This window comes from Branchiostoma floridae, chromosome 12, assembly GCF_000003815.2.
Source record: "Branchiostoma floridae strain S238N-H82 chromosome 12, Bfl_VNyyK, whole genome shotgun sequence".
Lineage (NCBI taxonomy): Eukaryota > Metazoa > Chordata > Leptocardii > Amphioxiformes > Branchiostomatidae > Branchiostoma > Branchiostoma floridae.
Window position 1 is genome coordinate 521,178 of NC_049990.1, and position 10,640 is coordinate 531,817.

General features: G+C 41.7%; 1 protein-coding gene across 1 annotated transcript in view; it reads left to right on the plus strand.

Moving 5' to 3' along the window:
• The window catches only part of LOC118427888 (vacuolar protein sorting-associated protein 16 homolog), a 17,658-nt gene extending 9,576 nt beyond the window's left edge, over positions 1-8,082 (plus strand). Inside the window, exons 17-24 of the mRNA XM_035837850.1 lie at positions 198-320; positions 514-611; positions 939-1,043; positions 2,835-2,912; positions 4,022-4,191; positions 5,312-5,408; positions 6,586-6,689; positions 7,425-8,082. Of these exons, the coding sequence (XP_035693743.1) occupies positions 198-320; positions 514-611; positions 939-1,043; positions 2,835-2,912; positions 4,022-4,191; positions 5,312-5,408; positions 6,586-6,689; positions 7,425-7,569 (920 nt within the window). The 3' untranslated portion in view covers positions 7,570-8,082. The remainder of the gene's footprint in view (positions 1-197; positions 321-513; positions 612-938; positions 1,044-2,834; positions 2,913-4,021; positions 4,192-5,311; positions 5,409-6,585; positions 6,690-7,424) is intronic.
• The last annotated feature ends 2,558 nt before the right edge of the window (positions 8,083-10,640 follow it).

A 10,640-nucleotide genomic window follows, 5' to 3' on the forward strand; every position in this document is an offset into this window, starting at 1 on the left:
TAAATAATGTGACTTTGATGTATTTTTCTTCAAAATTTGCTGTATGTCAGGACCTCAGTCATTTTGTTATGGTCCAGTTAACTTTTAGTTAGTACCCTTTACCCCTATCTGACCCCCTACATGAAATCTGACCCCCTACATGAAATCTGACCCCCTACATGAAATTTGACCCCTACATGTAACCTGACCCTTGCCTGTAACCCGACCCCAGCTGCTGGAATACGAGCCCAAGTCTGCGGAGCAGGTTCCTCTGCTGATGAAGATGGGGCGAGACCAGCTGGCCCTGGCCAAGGCTGTGGACAGCGGGGACACTGATCTGGGTAATTTTACATTGTCAGACTCCAGTCTTAATAATAATTATAAATTGTAATAATTGCAGGAATAAGCAATCCACTGCTTCAATCTGTAATGTCATAGTTAATAATGTATTTTCTTTAGAAATGTTAATTTCAAGACATGGACTTGAGAATTTGGTTAAGTCTAAGACTGTTTCCTCTGCCCCCCTCCCCACAGTCTACACTGTAGTGATGCATCTCAAGGAGAAGTTGACCTTGGGCGACTTCCTCATGACGATCCGGAACCTTCCAACGGCGCAGAGCCTCTACCTGCAGGTGTGTTTGTTTGTTTTTATTTATTTTAGTTTCCTTCTTGACAGGCTGGGATGGAACAAACGGACTCCAAAGCCAGAGATATGGATGTAAATATTTGTGTAAATACAAGACTTAGTGTCAAACTTCTGCATATTTAAGAACTCAACACAATTACGGAGAAGAGTAAAGGGGTGACCCAGTGTGCTTGACCAAAACGTAAGCTGTAGTGAAGCCACATTGCACTACCACTATAGCAACTTTATGCTTCACCTCTGTTGAGGATGACTGCCGTTGTTAACCATTCACCTTTGACCTTTCACCTATTACCCTTTACCTTTCACCTTTCAGTACTGTAAGGAGCAGAACCGAGAGATGTTGCAGGACCTGTACTACCAGGAGGACAACTTCCAGGAGTCGGCAAACTGTCGCGTCATGGACAGCTACAACGAAACGGTAAGTAAACAAACAAATAAACAACAAATAACACTTCCAGGAGTCCACAATAAACAAACAAATAAACAACAAATAACACTTCCAGGAGTCGGCAAACTGTCGCGTCATGGACAGCTACAACGAAACGGTAAATAAACAAACAAATAAACAACAAATAAGACTTCCAGGAGTCGGCCAACTACCGCGTCATGGACAGCTACAACGAAACGGTAAATAAACAAACAAATAAACAACAAATAAGACTTCCAGGAGTTGGCAAACTGCCGCGTCATGGACAGCTACAACGAAACAGTAAATAAACAAACAAATAAACAACAAATAACACTTTCAGGAGTCGGCAAACTTTCGTGTCATGGACAGCTACAACGAAACGGTAAATAAACAAACAAATAAACAACAAATAACACTTTCAGGAGTCGGCAAACTTTCGTGTCATGGACAGCTACAACGAAACGGTAAATAAACAAACAAATAAACAACAAATAACACTTCCAAGAGTCCACAATAAACAAATAAACAACAAATAACATTTCCAGGAGTCCGCAAACTGTCGTGTCATGGACAGCTAAAACGAAACGGTAAATAAACAAACAAATAAACAACAAATAACACTTCCAGGAGTCGGCCAACTGTCGTGTCATGGACAGCTACAACGAAACGGTAAATAGACAAACAAATAAACAACAAATATCACTTCCAGGTGTCGACGAACAGCAGTTCGGTCTCGGGTACTTCGGGCACACACAGATTTGTACACTCAGTCATTTACAGTAACTGTAAATGCATTTGAGTTTGTGGGGATTTAATTTCACGGTAGCAGGAAAAAGGACTTTTCGCGGTGGTTTTAAGTTCGGGGTAGCAACAGGCACTATAGTCTCTTTCTGCTATTAAAGAAGAATTGCGGTGGTTTTAAATTCGCAGTGAAGCAACCACAGCGAAAACCACGAACATTAAGCCACTGCGAAAGTTTCTGCATTTACAGTATTTGGTTTACAGTAATCTACGGATCCATCTAATTATGCATATGCTGTTGATATGTGGTGCATTGCATACAGATGCCTAGTACCAACATGTAGAACTTGATATACTGTAAATGCAAGTGTTTGAATAAAAACATTTTTAGTCAATTTTCAAACAACGCTGTCATGACTGAAAAAAAAAAATATCGTAATAAGACAGGACAGAAAGATTATTAGTCCAATAATTTGAAATGCATTTTGTGTGTGATGGTCTTTAAATGTGTTAACGGGCTTGTCCCGACATACCTGGATACCACCTTTGTACACAACCACCTGTTACACAGCCATAACACCAGACAAGCCTCTTTGCTCCATAAACCCAATTACACAAACACAGCCGGCCACCGCACATTTGCATACAGAGGAGCAACATATTACAATACACTTTCGGCGGACATTAGACATGCACCAACTCTACGGCAGTTTAAAGCTGCCCTAAGACACACTCCTCCGCACATTGACCTCTGACCTCCACCGTTGACGTTTTTGGTTGACATCGACAACTGTTCTTGGTAAAGACGCTTCGGTTTATTTGTATATATTGTTTGTTGTCCTCTGGTTGTCTTACTGAATGTAACACGTTTCGTTTTTGTTATTTATGTAGTGGGCCCCCTTGGAAATCAACTTCAAACAAGTTGAAGGGGCTACCCACATGTCTGGAGATGAATAAATAAATAAAAAAATAAAGAGCTTTGTTAGAGCATTAGAGTTGAACGGTTGACGAAGGAAGCCTCTGACCTGACATGTTGTTTATTTGTTTGTTTGTTTCCAGAGGATGGACGAGCGACTGCGAGCCTTACAGCAGGCCCAGGAGGCGTACACCAAGGCCAGGAACGAGTTCGCTGCGAAGGTCCGTCCAACGATTATCAGCGCCCGATAATCATGATTATTTCACTGCACATTATTTATACACCACATACAACTCAAGTCGATATTGGCTTGTTTTTCAGTCTGTCATGAAATTAACATGTTTAAAAATGACTCATTTGCATTAACTGTGTCTTAGCCTTGCTATCCTTTGAAATCCTAATTGTCTTCAGTTTGACTTTGGCTTAGCTTTGTTTTCTTTGGAATCCAAATTGTCTTCAGTCTGAATTGTCTTACAACCTTTCCTATTGGACATCTGAAATTGTCTTCATTCATAGTTAGAGTATAAAAGACCTGTTTCTTCCAGATCTCTTCAGTGTCACTGACGAAGGATAGTGGATTCTATCCGAAACGTCTGACCGTTTCAAAACCATATCCAGTTGCTTGAGTAAATATTTTTGGCGTATCTTATTACCTGGATGTCTAACCTACATCGACGTAACATGTTTAAAGTTTAGATATCAAAACAGCAGTAGTATTGATTACTCTAACACTGCAAACTGAATCACCACTCCATACATGTTGATCAAATCTAGCCTGGTTTAATCATGCTTCTGTACAGCCCGCCCAACATTGCTGCGGGAGGGGCCAGTTACAGCCCCAAACAGCAGAGTTTGTGTTACACAGACTAGATCACATCCAAATGTAACAGATTTGATTGTCTTCAGCAGCAACGGTTTTATTCTTGTTTTTTCTTACATAATCCGAAATTGAAATGGTATTTAGAAACTGTATTTCACTAGCTTATTCAGTAGAAAGATGGTCCCCCTGTGTTAAGAGAGGCTGTACCTGGACCTGTCCTTACAGGACACCATCTCACACAAACAAACAAACAAGCAAACAAACAACTTTCCCCAGGTAACAGAGGAGCAGGTGAGACTGCTGAAGTACCAGATGAGGTTGGAAGAGGAGCTGAAGCGACCATATTTGGACCTGTCCTTACACAAACAAACAAACAAACAACTTTCCCCAGGTGACAGAGGAGCAGGTGAGACTGCTGAAGTACCAGATGAGGTTGGAGGAGGAGCTGAAGCGACCATATTTGGACCTGTCCTTACACAAACAAACAAACAAACAAACAACTTTCCCCAGGTGACAGAGGAGCAGGTGAGACTGCTGAAGTACCAGATGAGGTTGGAGGAGGAGCTGAAGCGACCATATTTGGACCTGTCCTTACACGACACCATCTCACAACTCACCACCGAGGGAAACCACAAGCTGGCCGAGCAGCTTCGCAAGGAGTTCAAGGTGCCGGATAAGAGGTACGGACAGGTTCTTAAGGTGCCGGATAAGAGGTACGGACAGGTTCTTAAGGTGCCGGATAAGAGGTACGGACAGGTTCTTAAGGTGCCGGATAAGAGGTACGGACAGGTTCTTAAGGTGCCGGATAAGAGGTACGGACAGGTTCTTAAGGTGCCGGATAAGAGGTACGGACAGGTAATCTTAAGTGGGATAGTGTCTAAGGTGCCGGATAAGAGGTACGGACAGGTTCTTAAGGTGCCGGATAAGAGGTACGGACAGGTTCTTAAGGTGCCGGATAAGAGGTACGGACAGGTTCTTAAGGTGCCGGATAAGAGGTACGGACAGGTTCTTAAGGTGCCGGATAAGAGGTACGGACAGGTTCTTAAGGTGCCGGATAAGAGGTACGGACAGGTTCTTAAGGTGCCGGGTAAGAGGTACGGACAGGTTCTTAAGATGCCAAGGATATTAGCAGTTTCTTCTTCTCTAGCCTCCTTCCTTCTATATAAAGTACCCCAGCTGGAAAATTCTGACATGGTTTAACTGTGACCCTCTCCCCATAACCCCTGCCCTGTTCCCTTCAACCCCACCCCAGAGTTTCACATCCGTAAGAAAGTTTGTGACTGTCACCCCAGGTTCCCTCCTTGTGACCTGACTTGTGAAACCCTATTACCACACCCTGTTAGAAAGTTTGTGACCTAACCTCCCTGTCCCCTGGTTCCCTTCCTTGTGACATGACCTCAGAACTTTGCCCTATGACCCCCATGTGTAAGAAGTTTGTGACTCAACCTCTCTTTCACCAGATTGCCTTCCCTATGACCTGACCTGTGAACTTTCCCCTATGACCCCCATGTGTAAGAAGTTTGTGACTCAACCTCTCTTTCACCAGATTGCCTTCCCTATGACCTGACCTGTGAACTTTCCCCTATGACCCCCATGTGTAAGAAGTTTGTGACTCAACCTCTCTTTCACCAGATTGCCTTCCCTATGACCTGACCTGTGAACTTTCCCCTATGACCCCCATGTGTAAGAAGTTTGTGACTCAACCTCTCTTTCACCAGATTGCCTTCTCTATGACCTGACCTGTGAACTTTCGCCTATGACCCCCATGTGTGAGTAAGTTCATGACCTCTGTGTCCCCAGGTTCTGGTGGCTGAAGATCCAGGCTCTAGCGGAGGGCAGTGATTGGGCGGAGCTGGACCGCTTCGCTAAGAGCAAGAAGTCCCCCATTGGGTATGAGGTAAGACCTGACGATTACAATGTCCCCCATTGGATATGAGGTAAGACCTGACGATTACAAAGTCCCCCATTGGATATGAGGTAAGACCTGCGGATAACAAAGTCCCCCATTGGATATGAGGTAAGACCTGCAGATAACAAAGTCCCCCATTGGGTATGAGGTAAGACCTGAGGATTACAAAGTCCCCCATTGGGTATGAGGTAAGACCTGCGAGTAATAAAGTCCCCCATTGGATATGAGGTAAGACCTGCAGATAACAAAGTCCCCCATTGGGTATGAGGTAAGACCTGCAGATAACAAAGTCCCCCATTGGGTATGAGGTAAGACCTGCAGATAACAAAGTCCCCCATTGGGTATGAGGTAAGACCTGCGGATAACAAAGTCCCCCATTGGGTATGAGGTAAGACCTGCAGATAACAAAGTCCCCCATTGGCTATGAGGTAAGACCTGCAGATAACAAAGTCCCCCATTGGGTATGAGGTAAGACCTGCGGATAACAAAGTCCCCCATTGGGTATGAGGTAAGACCTGCAGATAACAAAGTCCCCCATTGGGTATGAGGTAAGACCTGCGGATAACAAAGTCCCCCATTGGCTATCTCAGGTAAGACTTGCAGATAGCAAAGTCCCCCATTGGATATAAGGTAAGACCTTGGATAACAAACTTTAAGTCTCCCATTGGCTATGAGGTAAGACCTGCGGATAACAAAGTCCCCCATTGGGTATGAGGTAAGACTTGCAGATAACAAAGTCCCCCATTGGATATAAGGTAAGACCTGCGGGTAATAAAGTCCACCATTGGCTATGAGGTAAGACTTGCAGATAGCAAAGTCCCCCATTGGATATAAGGTAAGACCTGCGGGTAATAAAGTCCACCATATTGGCTATGATGTGGATAACGAAGCACCAACCTTCCCTCGATCAAGACGGGGCCCAATATTGGCTGCCAGCACCTTTGACCTATTATTGACATCACACCTCTGATCTGGATGTCTGACTTAGGCTTTGGGTCATTTCAACTTGATAAGGAGCAGAGGATTGATCAAAAGCTTGTTGGAAAGCGCTTTATTTTGTGTACGGATATAGAGTTAAAATTGTAGCATAATATTGACTACTGTCACAGATGAACTTACATCCAAGTAAATGATTGATGTATTGATTGTTTAACTCCGTTTGCAGCCCTTCATCGATGTGTGTCTGAAGCACCAGAACAGATACGAGGCTAACAAGTACGTCGGGCGGATCGCCGACCCCGCCAAGGTCAAGGCTTACATCAAGATCGGGTGGGTCTCTTGCCTTTCCTTCGTTTGGTTCTTTGTTTAGTAACCTGGATTAAGCTATGGAGATTCTTCACGTTTGTTTGTTTAGTAACCTGGAACATTCAGCCGAGATACCTTGAAGATACCTAGGTGAAGTAGGCTGCGCCTGTGTAGTCACCATCCTGACGTTCGTGGTATCTCTTCTTACTCCAACATAAGTCCAACCTTGATTTAAAAGCGTTGACAGACTCTGCCTCTACAACCTTAACCGGCAGTGAGTTCCAAAGCTGTACAGTCCTAACCGCAAACGACTGACGACGCACCAAGGACTTTGCCAGTGGCACTGTAAGCTTGAATCGATGCCCTCTAGTCGACTGATGTTGTGAGATAGTTGACATGTTTGTTTGTTTGTTTGTTTAGTAACCTGGAGCAGGCAGCAGAGACAGCGATGCAGCAGAGGAGTGAGGAGGATCTGAACCTGGTGCTGAGTAAGAGATTGTTGACATGTTTGTTTGTTTGTTTGTTTGTTTGTTAGTAACCTGGAGCAGGCAGCAGAGACAGCGATGCAGCAGAGGAGTGAGGAGGATCTGAACCTGGTGCTGAGTAAGAGATTGTTGACATGTTTGTTTGTTTGTTTGTTTGTTTAGTAACCTGGAGCAGGCAGCAGAGACAGCGATGCAGCAGAGGAGTGAGGAAGATCTGAACCTGGTGCTGAGTAAGAGATTGTTGACATGTTTGTTTGTTTGTTTGTTTGTTTAGTAACCTGGAGCAGGCGGCAGAGACAGCGATGCAGCAGAGAAGTGAGGAGGATCTGAACCTGGTGCTGAGTAAGTGCACCTCCTCACATCGTGTCCTGGCTGAGAAGATCAGCACCATGAAGGCACAGCTCTCCAGCAAGAAATAACGTCTTAAAGGCGCAACAAAATAGATAACATACAAGAAAACAAAATTATGGGCTGAATGATAAATATTAACTTGAAAGTTCATCTGGGCTCAGCCTGGTAGTTGTCATTCTTAAGTAAAGTTGAACAGTTACTGTAATTTCCAGTTAACACAAAATATGACGTTTTCCAACTCGTCTTTGTCAAGGGCTGGACAATGCACTGTTTCTGTGTCGCCACGTTTTGTATATAGATCATGTGACTCTTTGAGCAGTGGATCATAAACTCAGTATGATCATAGATGAGGTAATTTTGACACATCTTAATGTTTCATCGGATGTTGTCCTTGACAAAGTTGAAAATTTGGATAAGGGCAATTTTTGTTGGGAATAACAATTCAACTCAACATAAACTTTAAAGTTAACATGTTAGTTAATACGTATACAGTAAATGCTTTTAAGTTTGCAGGGATTTAATTTGGTGGTAGTTTTAAGTTCCCGGTAGCACCATGCACTGTAATCGCTTACTGCAATGGAAAAATGTTCACAGTGGTTTTAAGTTCACGGTGAAGCGGCTACTGCGAAAACGACGAACTTTAGACCACCACGAAAGTATATGCATTTACAGTATAGCCCAATGATATCCACAACACCAAGTACTGTGAATGCAGAAATGTTTGCGGTGGATTCAAATTGTTCCCAGTTTTTGCGGTGACCACTTAACCGCGAACTTAAAACCACAGCGGCAAGTCCTTTTCCCCGCTAACACGAAATTAAATCCCTGCGAAATTAAATGCATTTACAGTACATGAATATCAGTCTATATATCAAATGAGCCCATTCCTCAATCAGAAACTTTAATTGATAAACTATGTAAATGGAAAAAACATGCCAGGACACAACAACGAAATGTAAAGCTTTGAAATTCTTCATACTTTATTCTAGTCGTCGCATTCCATGAATATTTTGCTATGATGTGGCTGTGAGATCGTCAGAACGCATGGAACGCATCAACTGTAATGATCACAATCGTGTCAAATTCACACATGCAGTCGGCTATTTACATGTTTTCTCATGATTTAAATTATGTATAATACAAGAATCTTTTTTGCAATATACAGGAACATGTATGGACAATATCACAGACAAATAGGAAATAAAAATGACACTTGCATGGCGTTCGTAAAGTAAAGAACAATTACGTGCTTTTTATACAAAATGCAAATATTGCTCAATCTGAGTAAAAAAAAAGAGTTTCGGACCAACATTATGGAGTTTTCATCTACATAATTTCCATGTTTGTTACTAAATTATTTTATATCAGCATCATAAAAAAGGCACCATGGAAAGAAAATTACAGCAAGATCCTTACATTTGTCAACTAATGGACAAATAAGGCATCCAATAAACTTGGACAATTATGTAATGATAGCAAAATTGTCAAATTGAATGTCCACGTGTTCAAAGCTAGGAAAACTTGTTTCCTGTGTACAAATAAAAGTTTAACACAATGAAAATGGTTGTTGTTTAAAGTACAATAAATGGATCTGCTCGTTATACATTCATTAATTTGGTAGAACACTTAATTAAGATACCAGTTAAGCGAAGGTACCTTTATCATCATACATGTATCTCAGTTCTCGTGTTTCAAATTAGAAAATGTAGCCAAATTTTCCTGCTTTACTAAACTACGCTACACTACGGTGTACATTGTCCATAGACAATGTTCTGATACTATAATATATACAACGTACTTACAAACAGTAGCAAGTTCAAATGTGGCACACTTTTATATGGCTTTCCATGCAATAAAATGTTGCACAAAGTAAGGAATAACATTCAAATTGCCATTTGTGACCATTCATGGAATGTGAAAAAAAGTTATACAGCCGCACCTTCGGACTTATAACACAGTTTTCTGTGTCACATACTTGTTATCACTAATATCATTCTTTACGGTGCAGTCATACGTGCGTAGTATATAATTATTCACGTCCGTATTAGGTGCATATGGAATTATTAGCCTCTACCCGGCTCTACTGGTCACTGGAAAAATAGTAGAAATTGGACAAATATGTCAGATAAGATGCCAGCTGGTTGTAAACCATACACCTCGGTCAGCTAACTCCTCTGGCATGTTATGTGTCTATATTTGTCCAGTTTTTACTAGTTTTCCAGCGACCAGTGGAGCCTGGTAGAGGCTAATAATTCCATACAGACTTGAATATATGCACATGTGACCGCACCCTTGGTACAGAGTATTCACATCTTTTCATTTCAATCTAAAACAAAGGCTTCTTTCTTCGTTAAAGTCAATGTGGCTTATATGTCACATTTGTGCATGTGTCCGTTTTCTGGTTTCAAAACTGGAACGTATAACATTACTTCCTACATAAAACAATCATACAAGAGGTTTTTTCCTTTTTTGGCAAAAACTGTAGCATTATTGCACCAGTGTTGATAAAGTTTCACAAAACCATCAAAAAAAGCTTGTCAACCTGATAATTATATAAGGTAATTAACAAATATGAAACCATTCTTTATTCTAAAATCAGGTTTTTCTTCAATTCTAAGCAGACATTTGTGTTCATTGCACTACAAATGTGCTACATGTTGCTACTGTTTCTAGATGTATCATTTTGCAAGCCTGGAAATGATCTCATGGTTTACCATTAGCGGCTGTCTGACTACATGTGTAACAGTTACTACAGTACTAGTGTGTTAACATGTGTTCACTGTCAGCGTCACTGGCAGAAGAAGTCAACACCAGGACATGAGATGTAGCTGAAATGAACAACCTAGTGACGTTTGTTTCATCCCTGTAGACCTTTTGCAAACCAAGCTGCACCACAAAAACTATGCTTGTGTTGTTGAACTTGAATGTCAAAAGCTTTCCAGTAAAGGTGAAATATTGCTTTGAAACAAAAAAAGGCTCATTGTATGCAAGAAACACTTGAAGGGAAAAAATGTGACCTTGTAAAAGTAAGCAGCTTTGTAACAATCCACGTTCTTGGCCATGGTTACGGCCGTGGAAATTTTTCCACAGTTTTCAGTATGATACACTAATTAACAAAATCTACTCAATAACTGATATT